Below are 27,479 nucleotides of genomic sequence, written 5' to 3'. Positions count from 1 at the left end.
TTGGGAAATCCAATGTGCTAGGGATAGGAATACTACTCCGAAACAGAAGGATTAAGTGGGGTCCTATCTCCTACGCTGCTTCCAGAAGCCTGGCAACTAATCTTCTATCCTCCATGCAGGAGTTTCAAGAATTTTCCCTGGGAACCTTACAGCACTGCAGGAAAGATGGATACTGACATCAAGGGTTTCTCAACCAAATGGCTTAGTCAGTTCCTACAGTTAAATTCATGCTGAACCAGCTACCCACACACTCAGCGTTCCTAGTCAGGTTGTTTCTGCACCAGCTACCTAACCAAAGCCTCTAAATATGAAAAGAGCCCAAAACAGACTAAAAGAAAAAAAAAGAAAACCAACTTGGTGGAGACAGAGTTTTACTGTTAGAAAAACTTTAAAAAGACTATTATTAATATTTTCAGTGAAAGATACTACAAACTTGAAATAAGAAAAGATACAAACAAATGATATAATCTGAGCAAATGTACCTTATAAATTAATAATATTGATAAAATTTAAATTTAAAAATTTTGATAGAATGTGTGAAATACGAAGTTGAAGAAATGTCCCTTAAAGTTGAGCTAAAGGAAAAAAAGAATTAGAAAATGGGAGAGAAAAGACAAGAAAATGAGAAGAGGAACCCAGGAGGTCCAACATTCAAATAATAAAAGATCTAAAAATAGAGAAAAGAGAAAATAAAGGGAGGAAATCATAACAAAATAATTTAAGATAATTTCTTGCAAAAGAAGGAAATATACACATTAAAAGATGTTCATCATTAGTGATTAGGAAAATGCAAATCAAAATCACAATCAGATACTACTAAATACCCACTATAATCAAAAAACAGACTATAACAAGTGTTGACAAAGGTATGGAAGAAGTAGAACCCCTACACACTACTGGTTAGATTGCAAAATGATGCATTCCCTTTGGAAGATAGTTTGGCAGTTTCTGAAAAAGTTAAAGATAGAGTTATAAGATGACCCAGCAATTCCACTCCTAGGTATATACCCAAAAGAATTGAAAACAGATACTTAAACAAATCCTTGTATAGAAATGCTCATAGCAGCACTATTCACAATACCCAAAAAGTGAGGAAAAAATGAAATGTACATCAACTGATGAGTGGATAAATAAAATGTGGTATATTCATACTATGGAGTATTATTCAGCCTTTAAAAAGAATAAAGTGCTCAAAAATGCTGCAACATGGTTGAACTTCAAAAGCATTATGCTAAGTGAAAGAAGCCAGTCACAAAAGGTCACATAGTTATTGATATGATTCCACTTATATTAAAAGTCCAGGCAAATCTATAGAGACATACAGTAGATTAATGGTTACTGGGAGCAGGGGTGCTGGTGAATTTGTAGTGACTGCTAATGGGTATGAGGTTTCTTGTTAGGGTGATGAAGTGTTCTAAAATTAGGTAGTGGTAATGGTTCCACAACCATGCTAAAAATCGCTGAATTGTATATTTTAAAAGAGTGAATTTTGTTACATAAATTGTATCTCAATAAAGCTGTTGCATTACAAAAAAAATGAAAGGACATGAGATTTCAGATTGATATGAAATAAATTCAATGGCAATTAAGCTGAACCTTAGTTTCTTTTTGACTTCATCATAAAATTTCAAAGCACTGAAAATAGAGATAGTTTAACAAAAACAATGGAAACTAGACAACAATGGAGAAATCTCATTGAAATTCTAATGGAATTATTTCCAACCAAGAATTCTACATCTTGCCAAAATGTCACTCAAGCATGAATGCTAAATAATGTCTCAACTACAAAAGTTCTTCCACACACCCTTTTCTAGGAAGCTATTAGAAATTGTGTTCCTCGAAACAAAACAACACGGATGGAGGAAAAAGAACTCCAACCCAGCAGAGAAGGGAAGGGTTTGCCAGGAAATCAGAAAAGATGCACCAGGCAGAGGGTCTGGGAGGCCCTGAATTAACAATAGAAAATTAATACTGATTCCAGGGAAACCAAAGTTTGAACAGAGAGGGAAAAGTAATCACAGTATACTATATGCCTTGGCTGCAAAGATTTATATTGACAAATAATGTGAATATTAAATTCTGAATTCCAATCTAATCAAAATTATAATATAACTATATTGAGATGATGGGAGGTTGGTAGGATGGCAGGAGAAAAATTAGTCCATTTGTTTTAAAGTGGAGGAATGAGAAAAAAACTAAATTCCCATTTTGTATGTAGGAATCAAAGGTGAATAATCAAGAAGTGGTAATAAAAGAAAATTTTATTAGATATTCAGAGAAAAATTCAAAAGAATCAGCTAAGAGAGTAGAAAGCTGACTAAACTAGAACTAAGTGACTCATTATATGCAAGTATATCACATAAAAACAACAATCACATTAACAAAAATGAAGGCTATAAACCTTGAGTGGTTTAGTATCCCTTGGCCAAAGCACAGAATTTATGTGACATTAACTAAATATTCATGAAATGCAAGAAAAAAATAATAATAAAATTAAAAAGCAAATAAAATGTAAAAAATGGCCATTATAATGATACACATTTATCAAAATACTGATTCTGAAAATTGACGGGAAGTTATAGCCACTCCACCATTTTGTATGATATATAATAATATATACTTTCTCACTTAGAGCTAAATTTGCTAATGATTTTTTCTTCAATTACTTAATGGCCTATTCAAACTTAATGTGAAGGTAATTAGAATTATTGATCATCTTCATCCTGATCTTGGGCACTTTCATCAGATGGCAACTTTTGTACCTTAGCCGGAGTTTTTCTCTAATTTCTCCAAGCTGATCATTATTGTAAGTCTCATTACGCTTAATGTATCACTCTCCTGCCTCCGCCCGCCCCCTGAAACATGCACAGTTTTTCAAAAGTATTGTTTTCTTAACTTGAGAATTATTGCAATAATTCCTGTGAGGAAAAAAAATGATTACCATGAGAAATATATTCTTTTTCTTCCAAAGGATTTCTCTTTTTATTACTGTTCTTATCTTCCCTATGTTTCCCTACCATTAAGTGTGGTATTTTAAATGATAAAATCCTAAAATAAAGTGAGAAAAATAATTAAAATTAAAAAAAAAATCACAGAGGCATAGAATATTCTCATAAGAACAGTGGAATATACTCATAACTGTGTGTTTTTGTGGATAATCAGGCATTCACTATGGCAACAGTCAGAGATCAGACACACTTCCACCTTAGACAATATGAATTAAACACTTAAGATTAAGAGTATCTAATAAGGATGTCAACCACATAAAATAAAACTAGAATATAGAAAGAATAAGTATGCTATAAATGGGAAAAAAATTAAACTAAAATCTCAGCACCCAACATGACAGTGAACAAACAGTTGAAAATGACTTAAAGGAAACCATGATCCCATATTAGATGAGGAAAAGCCATTAGGGAAAAGGACAGAAAAGAAGTTAATTGACTTTGTCCTACCAATTAGAGAAAATGAGTTCATAAGAGACCACTGATTGTAAGCTAGATTGTTTCCTTTTCATTTCTTTAATTTCTCCTTATGCTTCAGAATTCTTCTATCTTACACTGCCTGCACATTCAGTCATCCACAGTGTTTACATCTGCTCACATTCTGTACTTGGTTCTGAGTGACAACTCCCACTTCAGAATCATAGTATCACACTGCATAACTAGTTCTCCATATATAAAACAAAACATGCCTAAAACTCTCCATAAAGAAAAGCCTATGAGTCAAACTGAGTTTTCTTATTGTTTTTCACTAAAACACAAATATGTACAAGTCCATGACACATGAAGATCTGTGACAGCAATTTATAACTCATATGGCTCATGGAGGTTACCTACTCTAAGATCATACTCCTCCATAGGACTTTAATCTCCTTAAAAGCAAGGGCTATATATTTGTATATCTAGAACCTAAGGATACTTCCTGGTATCTTTATGTTGGAGGGAAAAATTAATGAATCAATGAATGAATAGATGAATAAATCATTAAGTGAATGAACATAACAAGTTGTATTTCTGTTTCCAAAAATTATGTCAAATAGTACTTAATGGGTACAATGTATGTTATTTGGGTGATAGATACCCTAAAGCCATGACTTGACCACTACACAACCCATACATATAACAAAATTGCACTTGTACCCCATAAATTTATACAAATTAAAAAAAAATTATGCCAGATGGGACAGTTTATATAATAGTTACAAAAGCTTGGGGTGTCCTTCTCTATGTAAACTTGTAGCTACCTGGATTCACAATCAATTCAAGAGATGATCTGACGCAGCCACTGGAAAGGGTATGCATGAAGTATCTGACACCTTAGCCTGAATTTCCTCGTCTGCATAATGGAGGAACCTTATGCCTCCTTCATAGTATCAGTGGGGACTTCATGAAATAACATATCTAAATTATATATTTCAATGCCACAAATGTAGTACATGTTTGGAACCTTTCCTGCGATATATCTGAAGTGGATCCATTCATTCTCTACTTGAACACTTTTAGCGAAAAGGCGCTCATTACACTTCAAGGCAATGAATTTCATTTACAGATAATGTGAAATTGAACATTCCTCCCAGGATTAAACCAAAACCAGCCTTCTCTAAACTCTCACACTGAGCTTTCTTACCCTGTCTGGAATACATGCTACCTTTTTCTCTACTCTCCTGGTATGTCTTTAATTCTCCTGGAAAACTCAGTACCTTCACTGGTGCCGTCACGCCATCTTACTGTCCCTGCTCTATGCCACTGCTGTTTGTTTCAGTTCCTGTCAAAACCCAGGGCCACGCACTGGCCACTGTGCTTGTGGATGAGGCATGGTAAGTGCAGGGTACAGCGGAGGTACCACTCTCTTGCTCTGGATTTGCATTACCTTTTGTTGTAGCCAAATCTCAAATTAAGCCAAAGAAATTAGTCTTTTTTACATGAGTTATTTATAAGTTAATGTTCCTCCACATTGCTTTTCTGTATTAGGTTGGCATGCTTTTTTAAAAAACTAAACACACTGTTTTACTTACTCCCACAGCAATTTGCCTTCCAGGTTAGGCTCATCATTTTACCAGATTCTTTTTTGACCCTTGATTCCATCTCCCCAAGTGTTAATTCCAGTTCCCAGCTATGGCACACACACAAATAGGTCAAACCTACCATCATCATCTCTTCATCTGAGTCATTAATAAAAATACCAAATAGAACACGGGCGAGGACAGTGCCCTCTATCTAGTGCACACCCATAGACTTTTCTCCATGCTGATGTCAATTCAGCGATCAATAGGCTTTGGGTAAAGTTGTTGAATCAGAGATAAACCAAAATTAAAAAAGAAAATCTTCTAACAACTAGATTCATTCCTATTCTGATTTTAAGGATCTCCTGAGAGTCCCTGTCAGAAGGTTTGCTGAAATCAAGAAATAACATAAGTCGGGTTCAGTGATACATGCCTGTAGTCAGTCCCAGCTACTTGGGAGACCGAGGCAGGAGGATCGCTTGAGCCCAGGAGTTCAAGGCCAGCCTGGGGAACACAATGAGACTCCATTTCTAAAAATAATTAAATAAATAAAACTAACAGAAAGAGAATGAAGATTATTAGACCTTATCCAAAAATCTAGTTTTGAATTTCACTATTGTTCTATATTAAGCTTCTGTGTCTATAGATTCAGAGACTTGTTCCCCACTACCTTTTAAAAACCAGCATTACTTTTGCCCATCTGCATTCTTAATGATTTTCTCAAAGATTATAAACAATGGTTCCATGAATACGCCACTTGCAATTCTTTTCACATTCTAGATGTGACTTATCAAGGACTACATAATGAACTTATTCTAGTGGATGTTTATGAGGCGATTTGGGGGGTGTGGGGAGTGTGAGAAAAGCAGGGAACTAAGAGAAGCATGCCCTGCAATCTGAATGTATTTGCTACATTGGGAAAATTCCTGCTTTATGAATCTTGATGGGAGACAGGGAAGACCAGCCATTACAAAAGCCAAAATGCTAAGACACTCACTTTCTCAGGGTTCTGGGCAGTAAAAATACAGGCATGTGACCTCATCTCTACCAAACACAACTGATCCTAGCTTAGCATCAGAAGCTAACAATCCAAAGAAGCAATGAGAATAGATGTCATTTGACATCATGAGCAGAGCTAATAACATCCAGTTGCCCAGGGCAACAAGGCCAGCAGAGTAAGAGATAATGTCTGATGTCAACCCTCCTGATGGCAGCAGGGTGTTCAGCGGTTAGGTTCCATGGCATGATTTGGGCTCTGGTTCTGGCCATCCAGCCTCACATTGTTCCTGCTCATTTTTAAAGTCTTCCCAGCAAGCCTGTCAGCCACATGATAGATAGTCAGAATCCAACCCTTCCTCTGCTGACATCACCTCATGCTCAGATTACACTGCAACAGCCTCCTAATTGGCCTCCCTGTTTGAGAATCCACTCACCTTCACTATGTTCTTAAGAAAGTGGCCAGAGAGATTCGAATAAAATCATTTCTCTACTCAGTACCCCTTAGTGGCTTCCCATCTCATTTTAAGTAAAAGCCAAAACCTTACAGTCAAAGCAAAACCTTACAAGGCCAATAAAATCTGGACCCCACCGTGTCTTAGACTCTGTCTCTTCCTACTACCATCCTTGATCGCTCCCTTCCAGCCACAGCCCGCTGCTTCTCACACAAGCTTTCTGTCTGGAATACTCTTCCCCCAAATATATGTGAATCACACTCTTTCACCTCCTTCAGGTTTTTACCTAAATACTTCTCAGTGAGGACTTCCCTGATCACCCCCATTTAAAGTTGCATGTGCATGTACATGTTCACGTACATTTTATCTCACAGGAAAAATGTTTAATTGCCTAAGGATAGTGTAATCTGGAAAGCAGAATATGGATGAAGTGCTGCAGTTTTTCAAGAACAGATGTGGTATAAAATCATGCAAATTAAAGTATTCTTTGTGGATTTAAAAATCAAAATGCATGAGGCAGAGAAACCAAATAATCAGGTAAATTGTGTGGCAGGGTGAAAAGACAGAACATAAACTTTTAGCTTACAGCCCCATATTCTAACATCACACATACCTCAGACCATCACAGAAAACTCTATAAAGACAGTTAACACAAGGTATGTTCCATGATAAAATGGGCTAACAGGCATCTTTGGACACAGAAGACTTGAGCCAAAGTCTTATCTTTACCCTTTTAGCTTAGCTGAGTGTTTTTAGTAAATCTGATTTAAATTTTCTAAGCATTATTTTTCCTCATAAACAAAATACTGGATAACATTACATGCTCTACCTACTTCAAAGGGCTGAAGGTAGAATCCAATGGAATAACATCCATGAGAGTGCTTTGTAGAATGTACACCGTGATAAAAAACATCTCGTGGGATTTATGATTTTTGTTAACACAATTTTTTAAATGTGAAATACAAGATTTTTGTTTTATGTAATTTTATACATTAGTCTAGAACATTTCACTGGTTTACAGTATAGTAGAAGGAAAGAAATGATTGCTCCTAACAATATCATGATTTGCTTTGAGTTTGTTACTTCTCTCTTTTTTTTTTTTACAGCTTTACTGAGGTATAATTGGTATACAAATGACTGCATATATTTAATGTATATAATTTGATGAGTTTGGACATATGCATATACCCATAATACCATTACCACAATCAAGGCAATCAAGGTAATAAACACATCCGTCGTCTCCACAAGTTTCCTTGTGTCGCTCTGCTTTTCTATTTTTGGTGGAAAGAACATATCATAAGATCTACTCTCCAAAGAAATTTTTAAGTGCACAATGTCATATTGTTAACCACAGGCATTATATTGTACAGCAGATCTCTAGAAGTTATATGTAATTATTAAATATGTAATGAAGTAATGTTGCACATATGCTTTGCTCTTATGTAATTTAAAATAAAACAGAATAGTTACAGAGTTAAGGGCAACATATATTTACATAATCATGTTTACTGCTAGTATTTTTATTTCCACCTATGAAATCTGTTTTAAATGTTTCAGCATGGTGTTAAATAAGATAATGTGGCACTTATTTGTTCTTTTATACACAAAAAAAATATATAAAAACTAAACTGCTTAACTTTCTGTTTAAGTAGAAAAAAATTTTGTTAGCACTTTCACAACTAAATATAATCTGGAGTCAATGATTCTTAACTATTTTCTATATTTCTCTTCCAAGTCCTAAACCTAAGCAGGAAAAAAGACAGCTGTAACAATATTTTAGGCCATTATGAAACCAGATTCCTTTTCAGGCTAACTGAGCCACTCCTTGGTTAAAGATGTTCCTTCACAACTATTGGAGGAAAGTAGCATTTAAATTAGCATGCACAGCAGGGGTCCACGTGTTACCAGTACAACCCTAATATGTTCTCAATTGTGCAGCTTCCAGATCATTTTATGTACATATTTTGTAAGTGTGTAAGAATCTAAATTTCAGAACATTTTAGGAGCTTTTCACAGAACTTAAGAGAATGGCAACACTAACAATATCCTGTCATCCACTGAATCACTTTGATAACGGCCTCCAAAATAATTTCCTTGGTATTCTTTCACATCACTCAATTTTCATCACTTATTTCATTATTCTGGCCTTCAGAAAACTTTTATAAAACCTAAAATGTCATTCATGGGAATAATATAAAGGAACTAGGCTTAGCATTCTCTTTTAAAGCAAGAAACAAATATATATTTATACTGTATGTATATTACCATAAATAAGAATTCATCACTTGGGGAAGCTCAAATTGCATAGGTAACTCAAAAAGCGCTTTAAACTTAATTAATTGTGAAGTCAAAAGTATATCAATCTTCAATTATCTTACTTTCCCTTCACATCTAGAGTTTTAATGAGCATGGGGTATTGATTTTTCCTACACTATTTAACTTACGATGTCACCTCCGTCAAAGAAGGGTACTATGAATTACATGTTACTACAAAATCAACATTGTTTAAAAAATAACTTTGATGTTAACAATTCTGAAATATGACAACATTAAGTTTAGAAAATTTGAGGTTAAATTGTTTGACACTGATTTTAGAACTTGCTAAATAACAAAGTTCTACACTTGCATGTGTGTGTGCATGTGTGTTTAAATAGACACTAGTGGAAAATATGGGGCAATACTGTAACTTATAAGTTTGTTTTATGGAAACTTAAAACATATTTCATAATTGAAATAAAAGTTTAAATGGATAGGTTACAATCTGTCTACAAAACTTATTTAAACTATAAAGCAGTTTAACTGTATTTAGGATTTAACTACACTCAGGATCTTAAGTGTAGAATAAAGGAGGGTTATGGAAAGAAGGAAAAGTAGTTTTCTTTTCCTCTTCTGACCAAAGGCTCAGCCTAAGTAAAACTGTAAAAGTAAACATGAGATATATAGTCCAATTAGAATTCAGAGTAAGATGGGTCTTGGTTTATCTTACAAACCACAAGACCCTGGAAAAGTCACTTAATCTCTCTAATCATTAGGCTTCTCCCTTGTAAAGCAGTGACATTCATATTTCCACAAGGCTGTTGAGAACATCAAAAGTTACAATGAATGTAAAGCCTTCAGCATGAAAGTCCATACATTTTAGTTGTTGGTTTTTATTATTGTGGTCATACTTGTCTTAAGCTCTTTCACCTCCCTTTCTGCAGCCCTCACTCATTCATCCCAAGCCCTCAGTGCCCTCATGTTTCCTACCCTATGCCCCGCACTAAAATCTGCTCTAATGCCCAAGGTATTTCACTCTTCAAAATTATTATTGCCTTTCCACTACTATAAAATATGCAAGAAAAGAGTGCAGTTTATTTCTGCTAGATACTGTGAGGAAAGCAATCTGATTAAATTAATCCATTAAAGTATGTAAGAACCGTAATTCTTCTTGGGATATCAGCATATTTACAAAGAACATGCAATTGGAAGGCAGTGTAAGAAAATAAAAACTTTAGGCGATACTCAGGAAAGTCATTTCCATACTGGGAACTGCCACCTAGTGAGGCTAATCCTGCCAAAAGCCTACACTTTCCCCACCCAAACTGAGAAGACTCTCTTAAGAAATTTCTACAGCCTGAAGTTCTTCTTTTCCTCAAATGCTGATTTCAGAGATTCACTGAAACATCTTTTACTTAAACAAAAACAAAACAAACTTCAGGTGCAGCAGCAAAAAGTGTTTTACCCCAGGATAGCAAAATGACAGAAGGTGAAGACAACAGAAAAAGAAAGGTGGAAAGGAGAAAGGCAAAGAAACAGTAGGAAAGTAAGGCAATAAAGGAGAGGAGAAGGGAAGAAGAGGCAGGGCAATCATGAGCCACTGATGACACAATCTTGCCTCATTCTCAAAAAGAGAAGACGGCAATCTATATCATGTCTTAACTCTGCAGAAAAGTTAGGAATGAAATGTTACTTGTGGAAACTCCGTATGTCCATGCTATTACAAGGTTGATTTAAGAGGACCTGGGATGTCTCCACAAGAATTGGGACCAGGGAAAATTTCACTTACATCAAGAAAAGTGATAATGTTTGAGTCAGCCTTAATTGGCAAATACTGCAGGACAGTGAATTTCTTTCCTTACATTAATATTCGGAAATTCCACAAATATAAAATCATCAAATGGCATTTAATCCAGTATGTACATTTTAAGCCTCACAAATACATTTCTTTTTTTTTAAGATTTGGAAATCATATTTTCACATTATTTTTGTTAGTTTCTCTATCAATATTTCCATTTTTGGTGCCTGAACTATTTTTCTTCCTTTTAATTTAATTATCCAGTTTGAGGAGGGAATAAGTCATTTTTGAAATCTCGTTTCCAAAAAGCATTATAAAAGTTAGTCAAGTATAGTCAGGAAAATCTAGATTTCATTGAAATATGTGAACTAGACACACTTGAAAATATGAATCAAAAGTTCCAAGTCTAAATCAGCTGAATACATTATTGACTCCAAAAGGATGGATTAAACAAAAGAAATTATGTTTGCATTGATGTGTGAATCTGCATCCATTCTTGGTACTATATAATATATGCAACTGTTCCACTCTAGCTGTCCTTGCAGCCACATTACCATATTATTCAAATGTATCTATCATTTATATGTAAATAGACAAGATGAATAGCTTCTTCACAAGACAACAATTTTCAAATGACAAACAGACACAGGCAGACATTAGTAAAATAAAATGTTGCAAATATTCATTCTGTTATATTTTTAAGAAAAAATGGAAACTACTTCAAATTTTTTAAAAAAGTAGTATGGCAATTACAAAATGGAATCTTAATACATTCACAATACTAACAACTATTCTTCTCAACAAAAGTCTACACCAATGTCATTTGTATCTTATAAATTACATGTTCTCAGATCCATCTGTGAAAATTGGGATGTTAATTATCATGGTTACATTTCACGATTCTACAGTTAAATGCTGAAGTGGCACTACACAAATACCATATGTTTTTCTAAGGGAAATGGAGAAAGATTAATTATGAGTTCAAGTCCAAGTCTTCTAGCGGTAATACTTTCAACACAATAAGATCATTACATTGTGTGCTATGCAAATTGGAAGTTTTAATTAATAGTTGAAATACCAACCGAGGGGAAAAACTTTGAAGTCTAAATTGTAAGTATCAGGCTTTCTTCCACCAAAAAAAAGCATCCTAATAAGGATGCTTTTGAGAAACCAAGTTACAAGTCCAAAGAGAAAATATTTTTATTGTCTATGAACTTCCTTTGATAGCCATCACCATGATGCCATTTAATCCTATTTGATAAACATAAAAATTACAGTGCATTCTAGTAGCAAATAGGTTATAAATAGATAATATATCTGATGAAAATTCAACTTAACATTTTCCTGAATTTTTCTTTCAAGATACATGTCATTCAAAAATAATTTATAGGGCTACTATTTTATGCAAAATTACAAGTCTCATATATTCAGATAAAATATCTACTTCAGTATAGCAATCTAAAAACAAAAGTATGATAATTATAGTTACCTATGATAACATTAAAAGAATTTCATTCATATTTTAAAAGTCTGAATTTAAAGTTCTTATTTTACTTACCACATATTCAAACACAAGTGTCAACGTCTCCTTGGTATGAATGATGTCATGAAGTAGCACTATGTTAGCATGTTTTAGTCCTTTTAACAGAGAAGCTGTAAAATAAAGTGGACAGAGACACTTTATCATGGGTAACAATCAAGTAATATGTATCATTATCATTTTGACACATTATCAGATGAAATATATCTATTTTCCCATGTTCCCAGTCAATAACAATTCAGAATCAAGAATAGAAAAACAAGGTTTTCATTTAGACAAAATTCCCCTCAATTATCTCAACTGTCATCTGTTATTAATCTCTAATTAGGTTCCATTATAGTCAGAGAATATACTTGATGTGACTCCAATTCTTTTAAATCTTTAAAGTTTATTTTATTATCAAGAATACAGTTTTTTAATCTTGGTATATGTTCTATATGTAGGGAATATGTATTCTGCTGATGTTGGGTGGAGAGTTCTATAAATATCAATTACATTCTATTGCTTGATAGTGTCATTGAATTCTTCTGTATCTTTACTGATTTTCTGAATAGTGATTCTATCAATTATTGTCTCTCAATAGGGTGCTGACATCCCCAATTGTACTTGTGTACTTGTCAATTTCTCATTTGAGATCCGTCTGTTTTTTGCTTTTTGTATTTTGAAGCTATGTTATTTACTGCATGCACATTTAAGATTGCTGTCTTCTTTGTGATCTGACCCTTTTATCAATATATAATGTCCCTCTTTGTCCCTCGTAATTTTCTTTGCTCTAAAGTCTTCTTTGTTTGATATTAGTATAGTTACCCACCTTTCTCTTGATTAGTGTTCACATGGTGTATCTTTTCCTATCCTTTTTCTTGAACTTCTTATAGATAGCATATATGTTGGGTTACATGTTTTTTTAAACCTGCTCTGCCAGTCTCTGATTTTTCATTGATGTGCTTAGGCCATTTACATTTAATGTGAATATTAATATACTGAGTCATCTGTCATTTGAATCTGTTTTTTATTTGGGCATCTTGCAATTTAGTCTTCATTTCTGATTTGATTTTATATTTTCTTCTATATTTTCCAGAAGTTCAATTAACTCTCGATTTAATTCATTTCGGTTTTTGTCCATTTATCTTCTTACTTTTTGTATTTCCAATTCAAGGTGGGTTTTTTATTTGTTTGTTTCATATACTCAAAGCCTGAATGAGAATACTTAATTCATATTTCAGTGTTGTATATAGTTATCTTTAATTACATGGCTGATTTTTTCAAGAGTTTTTTTATCAGCTAAAATGCATTGATTCATATATTCTACTTTTTTAGAACAGTCTGGGTTTTTTTGTTTTTTTTTTTAACAGATGTGAGCTACTTTGTTCTATTCCTATTCATTTAACAGAATGGGTTCCTAGTTTTGCCCTTCTGTCAGTTTTGTCCTCTTCTATGTACAGGGTGTCCCAAAAGTCACTATACATAGGGAAAATGGGAAATTGTAGCGAAATGTACCTTTATTTACAAAATATTCATTATAAAATTTTTCCTTTGGGAAAATATAAAACACCCTGCAGTTTTATAGCTGGTGTTCACTGGAGGAAGAGGGAGTATTTGGAGTGTCTTGTTTCTTTTTCACTTCCATGGAATCCTTAATTTCCCCGTTCCTTCTTTACTTTCAGTATCCTGTCTTAAGGGGTCCTGCCCTCTCCATATATAGCTGAATCTCCCCCAGAAGCAATGCTTTCCAATGGCTGCCTTTCCCATAGCCAGTTTTGTGAACTTCATCAAGTCCAAGCTTTCTCTTTTTGGAATGATTTTGTCTGTGCTTAAACTAAGTTGCACACATCCCTGCACTCTTTTTCGCAGATTCTTAATCCTCTCCTAAGCTTCCTTTGTGCCCTTCTCTGCAATTACAGGCTTGCTGCTGTCTCCTAATGCTCTTGAAGGTGCGGGTCTTGTGCACTTTTATTTGCTCTCCCTGCTGGATTTATGACTTTTGGAGGAGTCTGAATGGGAAGACTCAACATTAGGCAGCCACCATTCACTGTCCTCCAAATCCCTTATCACATGGGAACAGGAATTTTTTTTCCCCATTGATATATCTCTGCTCCTAGATCAAGGCCTGATTCATAACAGGAACTCAATAAATTTGCTGAATGTCATTCATCTAGGGTCCCTAGGGGTGGGATGGCTATTCCTTAAATGAGAAGGGCCTGCTGCCACCTGGCAGCTCTTCCTCAAGTTTGACCTATCTTCCTTATACTCTGAGATTAGCACTAGCCCCAAACCTCAGGCTGATGACACTCAGTTTCAACAAAGGGCCCCTGGATATCTACTCCTCCAAAAAGCCAGAGAAGACAGGCTATCAATGTTAGCACCTTCAAGGTCTGGGCAAGCAACAGCTAGTTCTGCCTCTTAAATCTCCTGTCTTCCCCTATATAAGCATCCTCTCAAAAAAGGAATTAGTCACCCTACCACTCATAATCAGAGTCCTCACAACGCTGTTCAGCTCAAAAAAAGAATAAAAAGAAAAGAAAATTTAGATTAAGATTTCAGTTTTAAAAAATAATATTACAAAGGATATAATTGGGCACCTATTTTTTCCTTTTCTTTTGGATTATCTCCTTACGATGAATTGTAAAAAATAGAACTACAGCGTCTAAAGACATGAATATATTTATAAGATACCACTCATTAAATTTGGGTGATGGCTTTAGCCTTACATCTATCTAACCCTGTGTAAGAGTAAAAGAACTATGAAAGACAGGGGAAAAATGTGTAAATAATACTGTATACTGCAAGTAACCAATCCTATCAAATAATCCAAACCTTTATTAAATTAATATATGAACATTTTACATACTCACAAGCACAAGTATTAATTTAACTCTTCTTCATCCCTCAGTAAGAACAAAAATAATCACAATTATTTCCCCCTACAGCAATGACTATTCAAGTAGATTACTCAAAAATGATAGAGATTTCCTGTATCGTTATTAATTGATATCAAAATAAATTTTGGGTTTTGCTTAAGAATCTATACATCGTGAAGATAAAAAAGAAAAATAATTTGCATGCATCCTATCAAGAACTTGTAATAATTCATTTATTCATCAAATATTTATTCAGAATCTAGATGCAGGCACTGGTGGCCCTGAGCAGGCCCTGATCCCTTGACAAATACTCAATAATACTGCAAGACCATGTTAAAAAGAGATTTACAACACCAAGGGTGAACCCTAATGTAAACTGTGAACTTTGGGTGCTAAAGATATGTCAATATTACAAATTTATAAATTGTAACAAATGTACCACTCTGGTGGGGACGCTGACAGTTAAGGAGGCTGTGCATGTGTGGGGGCAAGAGATATACAGAAACTCTCTGTACTTTCCACTCAATTTGGTTGTAAACCTAAAACTGCTCCAAAAAGTAAAGTCTATTTAAAAAATAAAAATCAAAGGACTGACCCATGTTTTCACATATTAAAAGAAAAAGCAAATACAGATTATTTAATATTTCACTCAAATAAAATAGTATTTTAAATATGCAGTCACCATGCAAAAGAGGCTGCATTGGACAGTCCCCAGAGAAAGCAAAGATAAAGCATGTAGGATGCTAAGTTCCAGTATGATCTCAATGAATGTAAGCACTCGTTATTAGGGTTATTAGTATTGCTATGAATTTCCATTGTCTTCCCCAAGCAAACCTGTTTCAAACAACATACTATTAATATATCCTTAATGCCAAGATAAACTTTTATAAACATATAATTGGTCAAAGGAAGCCCATTTAGACTGACAATTGACTGGTGTGGCTGGTTGCAACACTAGAAGACAACAAGAAGAGTGTACCCTCTCAAACCGAATCAGGAGCATCAGTGTATATTCCAAAGCCAGAGAAGTATAAGCTAAAAATCGTGAGGAGGCCTTCTCTTTTGCCCCATGCACATCTGCCAAGGGCAAGTTAGTTTTGCCACTAAAAACCTTATTGTAAAAATGCATACAAATTTATTTTTATCTTACCTTTATAAAACAGTACTCCAGTGAGAAAATAATTGCAATAACACAATAAAATTACACGCTTGAACGCTGAAGATCACTATCGGCTAACCACAGAATTTAACATTGTTAATCCTAATACTTCACAATCTCCCTTCTTTAACTATTCAGTCAGCCTATCAGCCTTAAACAATTAAAGTTTTATTAAAATTGCTAGCTTTCAGATACCAATCTAGGGATCAACTTCACATTGGCTCATTTTAAAAAGGATACTTGCTTCTGTACTAGTCTTCCTAAGTGAACTCAGAGAATTGTCCTCAGAGATCATTATTCAAAGCCACAACGGGGTATTTTTAAATGATGGCAAAGCATTGTACTTAACACCTAGCCTGTGCAGGAACTTTTACAGATGAAATGAATTAAGGATCTACAAATATCATGTTGCAAGAAAGGTACATGGCTTTGTGAGGCAAGTTTTGGAAACACATTATATAACATTATTTGCAATCTTGTCCAATTTCATTTTTCAAGTTATTCCCTCAGGTTGTCAGATTCAGTGACGAGCCGTCCTTACTGGCAACAGCTCCATAAAGTTACTGAAGCTCCCACTTCAGTGAGAATCCCACACCCTGAGGACCCTTTGCCACAGGATATTTTTCCCTTTTTCCCCCATTACCGCCTCTCTTCTCTCACCACTTACACCTAAATTGTGTCTCATTTCTCAAAGTAATATCTTCACAGCCATCATTTCCCACTGCATTTTTCCTACAATTTCAGTAAAATCAAATTCCTGCCAACACTCATCTTGGGAAAAAAATATTTTTTTCCTGACAGAGACTAATATTACAGAAAAAAGTCATGTTATTTTTTTATATTATATTTTTTACCACTTCTCCATGAAGTCTGAAGGCCTCCACATTTCATCCTAACACATCTCAATTATTACAGATTTTATATTTCAGAATATATTTATATACACTTTAAAACACACTGTCAGTTAAATAAATACCGACATCTGAATTTGAAAGCCAGCCCTCTTTTGAGATTAACATAATGAATGAGTACTTGGAAGAGGACAGAGCCACTCATTGCAAAGCTGATGGCAGTAAAATGACATTAATGGACAGAAAACAGTCTACGATATCTACCAACACTGAGGTAGGTGACAGACGTGACTAACTTTGAGGCTGCCAAAGGCAGCAGCCACGGGTCCCAGCAAGGTGCCAGATACTGTAGTTCGTGTTGCTAGCAAGGCAAGCGAGTCTCCTGGCTGCCAAGTCAGTCCAGGGATTAGCACCTACCACTTCCAAAGCCAGTATGGCCCCCTCTTCAAGACATTCTCTGCCAAAATAATGCTCTACGTAATCCTAACAATATCATAAATATGCCACATGTTACTTTCTTCATCGTTTCCACACAAAAATCCTGTAACATTAATGTCAGCAATTCTAGCATGCTTGGTTTCTTTGCCAACGTCAGGTAAACATATGGCAACACTTTAAACTCATTTCACCAGTGAGATGTGAAAGGTACAATTGTAAACAACGTAAAAGACTTGTAATTAGGGTTCTGAGTTGAAAATGATAACAATAATTTTGGGGCTGTGATGGCAAAACAATACAAAACTAGAAAAACACTGCTGCTCACAAAGATAACTGCGCCTCTGACAAAGTTCCAGTAGGACAGAGGGACCCAGGTAGCCCACCCTTAGGTTGGCAACAGGACTCAGATAACATACTAACCAGCCATATTCAAACCTTAGCCTACCACCTTGAGAATAAACACTTTGTCTTGGAAGAGGATGAATTTCGTCTAAATTCTAATCCCGTTATGATTAAAATAAATTTTGAGTTAATACAAAAAATCAGAGTAGGTCCATTTTACCAGATTTCCACTGTAGTGGTTTAAAAAAAAATGTTAACAAAGGAAAAAAAATCCTTCTTTAATATTTGAGATGATTTTCTAGGTCATTATTTGACATCCTGCTAGGAAAAGAGAGATTGTAAATACACACAACCAATCCTCTCTCACTTCCCCTTTGGCCTCTGGAAAGAAATGGTGCATTCCCCTTTTTCTTTCATCTTTTTTGTGTGTTCTTTTGCAGTGGGGTGGGATGGAGGGGCAGCTGCCTGACTTTTCCAGAAGATAAAAATTAATACCCATAAAACCCAAGGAGCCAACTGCATCTCAAGCTACAACCACAAAAGACATCAACTTTTTCTTCAAGCTCACAGCTGGATAGCTCTAAGGCTACTGACATTTATTTGTTACTACAAAGAGTAAAACTACTTTCAACAACAAGTTCAATCCCATTTACTTGACAGAGAATTCTGAATATTTTCATAGCTAAAATATTCTGAGAGGGGGACTCTGAAGAGGGAACTCAAAAAAAAAAAAAAAAAAGCACAGGAAAGACAAGATTGCTTGTTTAACTGTGTCTGTGATGAGGAGATGGTTTAGACAGAGAAGGAACATGTGTGCACCCTGAGGACAGAAGCACAGCTCCAAGTTGGTTCGTTCATGGTTCTGACAGGCAGGCTGCCTACTTGGCCTACGTACTGGGAGAGTAATTGTAAATACTGTGGTTCTGCTCAGTTCTGGACCTTCTCCTTCCTGGTATCTAATATGACAAAACACACACACCCCACACACGGAACCATAAACTAATAAATGAAAAACATGAAAGAATCAGGTTAAAAACAGGCTTGTATATTTGACCCCATATTTGTTTTTATACTTTATACACACACACACACACACACACACACACACAGAGTCATCGCTGGGTTATGGGGTAAAAAGGTCATAGCTAACCCAAAACAGAAGGTGGTGTCATGTAATTTTAATTTAGCTAAAAATCACATTTAGGATTTAGAGACATGTTTTTTTTGGTTCACCAGATGTCATCCAAATGTGGAAAGGTAATACAACAGGGTTAGGGATACTTTATAAATAGCACCTAAATCGTTTTCTCTCCATCAAAAAAAGTCTACAGTTTTGTACTAGCTTCTTAGAGATTTTCTATTTGGGGATCGGCAACAATTCAATCCCACTGTATATTCCCCCTGCTCTGCTTCCCCTAAGTTCTCTAACTTCACAGAACTGAAATGTGGTGTCGGATATTACAGCCTCAACCGCCCCCTTATCATCAATACCTGTTTACCCACCACTTGACTACCAGCAAAGAGCATCAGCTGGGGGCTATTTCCATATTGCAGCCCCACATGATCACATTGACCACTTCAAAGAACAAATTCCTCTCAGTATAGCTTAGCCACATGAAGCTGCCAATATTTGACATTTTTGACCTACAAACAACAATTTTGCATGGTTCAGCCTAATAGCCTTTACCTGGCTCCAAGCAATTTTAACTTTTTCACAAATGCATGGTTACTTTTACCTCCGTTAATATTCAAACCAGTTAATCTTTTACCAAATGGCCAAGAATTGACTGTGTAGGGAACAAAAAAAAGGTAGGAAGAATCTACTCATCAAACTATGGTTATAGCCAAGAAGAGGGATAGAGAAACAACTTAATTTTCTACATGTACCTTTCTGTATCATTTGAATTGTTTATGACAAAGATATATTACTTTTATAATAAAAAGGAGATATCTGGAAAAGTTCATTATTACAAGTGGATTGGCAAAAGAGAACTGAAACAACACTATAAAATAAAAAGCATACAGATGTTTAACTGCACAACCAATATGCAACTACAGTACAACTACGGTAATGAATCACTACCACTGCAGGGAGATTCCTCACTACTGCTGGTGGAAATATTTATATTATAAGGGCCTCTTACACTGCAGATCCCATAGCAGCTATAATTTGTTCTCTTATCACACACAAATCCAAAATGTTGAAACTGTTTATCTAAATGCTTTCCTGCATTAAAATTAATTTACTCAGTGCAAAACATTCTCAATTGTATTGTTTCCGATTACTGACACTTGGATTTGTATGTGGCCCATCAGCTACTTCTCCATGTTCCAGCTAGTCGTGTTCCTGTTTGCCACTGGAAAGACCCACGCAAATGCAGGTGCTACAAAAAGGCTAGATGTGTGGTTCTTCTCAAATGCAAACATCTTGCTAATAACTTCTGCAGAAATGAAACCTGCTTAGCAACAGCGGTGGGAATAGTGGTGGTTATGTTCCACGTATGGTCTTCAGGCAGAAAAGAGACAATTTAGCGACTGAGGGTTTCTGGAAGACTTGATAACAGAAGAGTTGTTTGATGTCTGGCCATACAAATTAGGCTTAAAAGCTGTTAGTAGTTTGCTTGATTTCAACTATTTTATACTTTCTTTCACATGGGTTGCATGTGTAATCTGCAGGAACACTACAAAGTATGTAATAAAAAATATATGTGGTTTGGCACCAAGCCTCTTATGCCTTCTAGTTAAGAAGAATAAACATTTGTGTCATATTAGCTATTGCTGTTTGACTAGGCTTAAATCAACTTCTCTTTACATGAAGGTATGTGAATGGCTATTGTATTCTTTTGCACAAATGAAGATAAGCTTAAAGTCAGAAAATGTCCCCTTTGCCATGGCTACAAGTCCCAGTTCCTGAGGGCCTACACATAGGACACTCAACTTTCTAAAACAACAGGCAAGAGGTGGAGCACTGTCAGACTCCTCCACAAAACTAGCTGGTTTTGCAGCATATTTTGGGGCACAGTAGACTCTGCCCCCCCATCAGGAAGCAGACTTCACAACAGCTGCAGCTACAGGCCCAGCATGCAGTGCTTCCCAAAGTATGATCCTCCAACCCCCAACATCAAACTCACTGGCACACCTTAGATCGATGTAGATTCCCTGGGTCCTATCCCAAACCTACCAAATCTGAGCTTATAGGCATTGACCCCAAGAATAATCCAATAAATATTTATTTATCATTTACTATGTGCCAATCATTAAACACTGGGTATAAAACAGGGAAAATACAAAAACCCTTGTCCCCATAAAGCCTGTATATTGTATTTGACCACACTTTGTATTCAATATTTATGCATACTAAAGTTTGAAAATCACTGTGCTATAGCTTTGATATGGGGAGAAGGGTGGCACGTTTATGAGGTGTGTATGTGTTTTTATGCATTTAGTTACATTTCAATCTAGTAGCTGCTTCACAAGCAAATCAACAGAAATAGGCAAGATAGTCACTCAGGTCACTTACCTAGTATCTATTTTTGTTTCTGCCTCTCCATCAGCATCTCCCCCTGACACACACACACACACACAGACACACAGAGCCATTGAGAGAGATTCTACTAAAAGTTATAGTCTTGAGCTAGAATGCAGAGGAAATTCATTATTCTGAAAAGTTGATGCTACTTTGATGTGTGCAGTTTTCTCCTAGTCAGTTCAAAAACCCAAAATATGTCAGCCCATAACGTTTTTCATAATGAATAAAATATTGATAAAATCAGGGTTATATGGCCTTTTCAATCCTACAACAATTTCTAAAATCTGTGAGAGAGTAAAGTTTTTAATACTACAAGGCTATAGTAACCAAAGAAGTATGGTGCTGATACAAAACTAGACACATAGATCAATGGAACAGAATAGAGAACTGAGAAATAAAACCATACACTTACAATTGATTTTTGACAAACCAGTCAAAAACATACACTGGGGAAAGGACTCCTATTCAATAAATGGTGCTGGGAAAATTGGATAGCCACATGCAGAAGAATGAAACTGAATCCCTCTCTCTCACCACACACAAAAAATAACTCAAGATGGATTAAAGACTTAAATGTAAGACCTGAAACCATAAAATTTCCAGAAGAAAACTTAGGAAAAACTCTTTGAATATTGGGCGAGGCGAAGAATTTATGACTAAGACCCGAAAGCAAATACAACAAAAACAAAAATAAATAAATGAGACTTAATTAAACTAAATAGTTTCTGCACAGCAAAAGAAATAATCAACTGAGTAAATAGACAACCTACAAAATGGGAGAAAATATTCACAAACTATACATGCAACAAAGGACTCACATCCAGAACCTAAAAGAAACTCAAAGAAATAAGCAAGAAAAAAACAACCCCATTAAAAAGTGGGCAAAAGACATGAAAAGTTTTTTTTCAAAAGACATACAAGTGGCAAAAAAACATATGAAAAAATGCTCAACATCACTAATCATCAGAGAAATGCAAATTAAAACCACAATTAGATATCCACCTTACCCCTGTCAGAATGGCCACTTATTAAAAAGTAAAGAAACAACAGATGTTGGTACAAATGTGGTGAAAAGGGAACACTCACATAGTGTTGGTGGGTTTGTAAATTAGTACAACCTCTACGGAAAACACTATGGAGATAACTCAAAGAAGGGTAGACCAACAATTCAATCCAGTAATCCTACTAAGGGTCTCTATCCAAACAAAAAGAAGTCATTATATCAAAAAGACACCTGTACTCCTATGTTTATCACAACACAATTCACAATTGCAAAGATATGGAATCAACCTAAGTGTCCATCAACTGATAAGTGGATAAAGAAAATGTGCTACATATATTCCATGGAGTACTACTCAGCCACAACAGGGGAATGAAATAATGTCTTTCACAGCAACTTGGATGAAACTGGAAACCATTATCCTAAGTAAAGTATCTCAGGAATGGAAAAACAAATCCTCCATGTTCTCACTTATAGGTGGCAACTGAACGATCGGTATACATGGTCACATAAAGTGGAATAATGGACTTTGGAGACTCAGAAGGAGGGAGAGTTGGAATAGGGTAAAGAATCAAAAAATTACCTATTGAGTACCATGTATACTATTCTGGTGACAGGTAAACTGATGGCCCTGACTTCACCACTTTACAAATTCATCCAAGAATCAAAAACCAACTTTTACCCTCTAAATCTATTTAAATTTAAAAAATAATTAAAAAAAAAAAGAATCAACAGCTTGAGCAAGCAACAGAAAATCCTCTGTGATACCATCAAAGATTTGGAAAGTTAGTTGAGAGCCCAGGACAGTAATTGAAGATGATATGTGTAATCCACAAGAAATAGGAAAGATTATTTGAATGTTTTACACTTTTTTTTCTCCAAGGATGCTTCCCTCCAGAAGAATGTACTATTAAGGAAAAGGCTCATGTTCTTGAAATCAAGTCTAACAAGAAAAATACTGCAGGTTGGGCTCAAACTTGTTATCTGTTTTAGAGACTGAGAGGAGGAAAATCATTAAAAGCCATACTCTTATTAGATCACAGAAAACTAAATCAAAATCTGAAGACAAATCCCAGACATGGCAAATTAGGTTGCTTCAGACCAACCTTCCCACTGAGACTTATTTAAATATTTCGTTTTATTTTTAAATGTTATGTTAAATATTTTGCAAAGGTTAAATACTATATGATTCTTTAATGTTCTTTTCATAAAGATGGAATACAAGAAATAGGACTTAGAGTTCATTAGATCAGCAGGGTGACTGCAGTTTATAATAATCTATTGTGCATTTCAAAATAGCTAGAGAATAATTCAAATGTTTCTAGCATAAAGAAAAGACAAATATTTAAGGTAAGGATATTCCAAGTATACTGCTTGATCTTTACAAATCATATGAAAGTGTTAAATTATCACATCTACCCCAAAACTATGTATTAACACATCTTTTATGCATCAATAATAAGTTATTTTTAAAATATTAAAAAAAGAAAGAGCAAGGTTTGTTGTAAATTCCTTTAGAACCAGCACTTTGATAAACAGGATACAATTAGCAGGTCTGGACATACAGTAAAGAGATTTTGAGGACAGAAAGAAGAGAAGGGAAAGGCCATAAAAATGAATAAGCATTTTGGTTGGGGCTTGGGTGAGATTTCAAACATACCACTACTTCATTTGACTGAATAGCAAAGTCAAAGCTTAAAAAAATCACGAAGTGCAGTACAGCTCAGAGGAAAGCTCACGGTCCCAGAGCCTGTTCCTCAGAGTCGGTTCACCTTCAGGCAGTCACCCTACCTTCACCCATTCCTCGTTCACGACAAAACTCAGTAAACTGTACCTGTGCCTGAACAAAGCCTTAAAATCCTTCATGCTGCCTCTAGTCAGTGGTGACCCCGGTGGGAAGCCACGTTCATCTCAGCCCTGCGTGAGCTCTGTCAGTCATAGGAAGGTCACAAACATCTAAGACCCCGCTCGCTCCTCTGCCACCTGCACTTGTCCTCCTTAAAATCCAACAAGGTGCAACTGCTAACTCCACAGTGCACCGCCAATTCTAGCACCATGCAAATGTTCAGGATGTTCACAAGATCCTTAATCTAAGAAAAGTCATTAAGGATTCGGTCAGGCCTTCCAAGCATATGGTGGCGAAGACAGGAGAATCCCAGCCTCTGAGTGGTCTCATTTCTCTCCGGCTAATGCAGCATTTGGAGGAGACCATTCTATGACTGGAAAGACACAAAAGCAAGATAGGAAAACAAACACACCTATAAAGGGCACAGTGACTTATCTCCAGTACTCAGTATTCAGAAGCCTATCATGACAAACATAAAATTGTTTATGCCAAGTTACATATGGCAAAATGTTATTTAATGAGTTTGGGGAGATTCTCCTCCCAACTTTTTCTGAAAATAAGAATTTCCTAAATCTCCTCAATATTAGAGAAGCCACTTCAATACAAAAAAACAATAACTTTAAAAGATTTTATTAGAGCCTCCTGTTTTCTCCTTTAAAGTCATTGTCTACTTGCCAGAAACTGGCAACATCTTAGAAGTTCTAGATCTCATGCAACATACTCTATAATCGCTGAAGATAAAACATTTAAAATTATGATCTACTGTAATAATCATATGAGTAAAGTAAAAGATAAGCAAATTGTACATTTCAATCATATCAGTAAAGTAAAAGATAAGCAAATTGTACATTATATATTTTATGTTTCTAAATTAACAAGGTAACTTCAGATTGTCATAGTAGTTCAAAAAAAAAAAAACACAGCTATTCAAGAAAATGACAATGAGGAAGAAAAATAGGCTTCTCTGCTGTTGATCTTAAATTTGACAGAAATTTTATTTCTCTGTCTCCACCACTGCCAACCAGAGGAAACGGGGGAAGAAGTAATCTGATGATACTTTCCTCTAGAAAAGAGACTATCTGATTGCTGACGCTTTGAATCTCAAACATTGTGACGTACAAGGGCTTTCTTAGTGTCTCTGCAAGGTACACTTGTGACGGGTACTGACAACAGCTCCTGCACATATAACCTGCCTTTCCACACACGAGAGGCGGCTCCTGAGAACTACGGCAAGCACCCACCCATTATTAGTATTACCACCATCTTCTCCCTGTATTCAACCTTCTGTTGACCCAAGTTTCCCTCTCTAATGAAATTTCATCTTGTTGCATGTACGTTACACATACACGTAAACACACACACATATACAAAATCTTAGTGCACCAAATACATCTACAAATTGACTTCCACAAAGGGGGACTGATTCATCATGCACAACAGAAATAATCCTCATAGAATTGTAAAGCTTAAGTGTCACCTTCAACTCCATCCAAGGTTTCATTTGACAATTGAGGACACTAAAAAATAGAGAAATCTGGCCACAGGTCTCAAACCCTGGCCTCCTGGTTACTGACATAATACAATTTTGTTTTTATAATCAAATATGCATTCCCTGCTCTTCCCTTTGTCTTAGTTTCTTGTCTTCATTCCTAGTTTTTTTTTTTACTGTGGTCATGGTTTCCCTTTATCTTCATATCTTTCCAAGTGTTGAACAGAGAAAAATCTGAAGCCAAGCAGACCAGAAGGACATCAGATATATCCTCGTTGTTGTGAAAACTGTTCACTTGCAGCGTCACCACCTGGACTAAAGATGTTTAAAAAGATAGTAATAAGTAAAGTGGGAGCTAAAGAGGAAATAGCTGTTCAAATCCGCTTTTGAAAATTGCCTTTATCTGATCAAGTCACTTCTCTTCTTAAAACCTCTCAACAGCTGCTTAACAGGGCTTACAAGGACCTCACAACAGGCTCCTGATGGAGCTCCCCCTGCAGCTCCCCAACTCCCACCACACTGGGGACTCCAGCCATATGGCGCTTCTCTCTCATCTCCAACTCACCACTGTGCTCAGACTAGGGGACGTGGTCCCTTCCGTTCCCTCTCCCATGGCCTCTGGGCTTCACCAATCCCCACCATCTCTTTGGATCTTAACCTAGCTATCATTTTCTTTGGAAGTCTCCTGACACCCCAAGTTGAGTTAGGTGCACTTTCTATATCAGTCCCTCACCATGGAGTGTTGCTCGGTCACAGTAAAATCACCTGATGGACTATTTCCACCTCTCTGTATCGGCCCCCACTCAGTATTTGCACTGCCTCCTGCTGTGCCCATAGCACTCAATTCAGTGCTGAGTTTAGAGACGATGCCTATTAAGTGCTGACTGAATAATGCACGTATGAACGAGAAAAACAAAATCCTTAAGTGATTTTCCATAAATCACTGCAAACAGCACAGTGTCTAGTATTGCACTCAACTGTAGATTAGTTATCTTACTACCATGTGTTTAGTTCAGACTGGATATGTTGATCAAAATAAATCCATTCTCATGTTTATATTAACTGACAAACACACTGAGGCTGCATATCTTACTGAATTTTAAAAAGAAGCAAAAAAAAAAATCCCATAGAATGTCATCAGGAACTTTCCTCTCATAAGTGGGTGAAATTCTGTATATTAAACTTATAACTTAAAAGGCATTATTTTATTTCTACTCATTTAAAATTACGGAAAAAATGGTAACAGATTTGCTTTGAAAGTATGATTTATTTCTAAAAGCTTATGTCAGAAAGTAAAAGTGTATCCTAATATTTTATTCAGCATGAGATAAGCTCATAAGCAATAAGGCAGTAACAATGAGAAAAGGAAGAAGACATTCTAACCATACACAGATTTGCAGTAGAGCCAAATCCAACCCACAGACTAGGTATGTTTGACCTGTGCAATGTATTAAAAATTTTATTAAGTACTTAAAGATCAGAGGATTTCACATAATATGCACAACTCTGGCTTTTCTAGAAAAATGAGAATCCTTGCCATCTTGGGCTTCAGGATGTGGGTAGAAGTAACACAACCAACCCTTATACAAGCACCACTGTTATGGTCCCCTACACTCCCTGCTCCCCAGGAGTGGCAGAAGCTCATATGTCCTGTTATTTGCTGGACCTCTAAGTTTGTGATGCTCAAATTAATATTTGAATGTTATGTATAAAAGTTCAACATCACTTTGTAGAAGATAAAGTAACAATTATGAGGAAACTGGAAGTAGCCAATTCGAAGTTTGTTTTATGGGCCCCACAGATCAATAAATAGAGTAAGAAAAGGGATGTGAAGGAAAACAAGGAAGAGCTGTTACAGGATGGTCATAATTCCTTTCAAAGAAGAATAGACAGAAATAAAATTATAACCATTTC

At 35.7% G+C, this 27,479-nt stretch overlaps 1 protein-coding gene across 1 annotated transcript in view; it reads right to left on the bottom strand.

The window, feature by feature from the left end:
* The window catches only part of CDK14 (cyclin dependent kinase 14), a 522,742-nt gene that overhangs the window by 290,470 nt on the left and 204,793 nt on the right, over positions 1-27,479 (bottom strand). The window contains exon 6 of the mRNA XM_045564652.1: positions 12,072-12,166. Within this exon, the coding sequence (XP_045420608.1) occupies positions 12,072-12,166 (95 nt within the window). The remainder of the gene's footprint in view (positions 1-12,071; positions 12,167-27,479) is intronic.

The sequence above is a fragment of the Lemur catta genome, chromosome 11 (assembly GCF_020740605.2).
Source record: "Lemur catta isolate mLemCat1 chromosome 11, mLemCat1.pri, whole genome shotgun sequence".
NCBI classification, from domain to species: domain Eukaryota; kingdom Metazoa; phylum Chordata; class Mammalia; order Primates; family Lemuridae; genus Lemur; species Lemur catta.
Note: the sequence above shows the minus strand (reverse complement) of the source record. Positions and strands in the feature narration are given on the sequence as shown.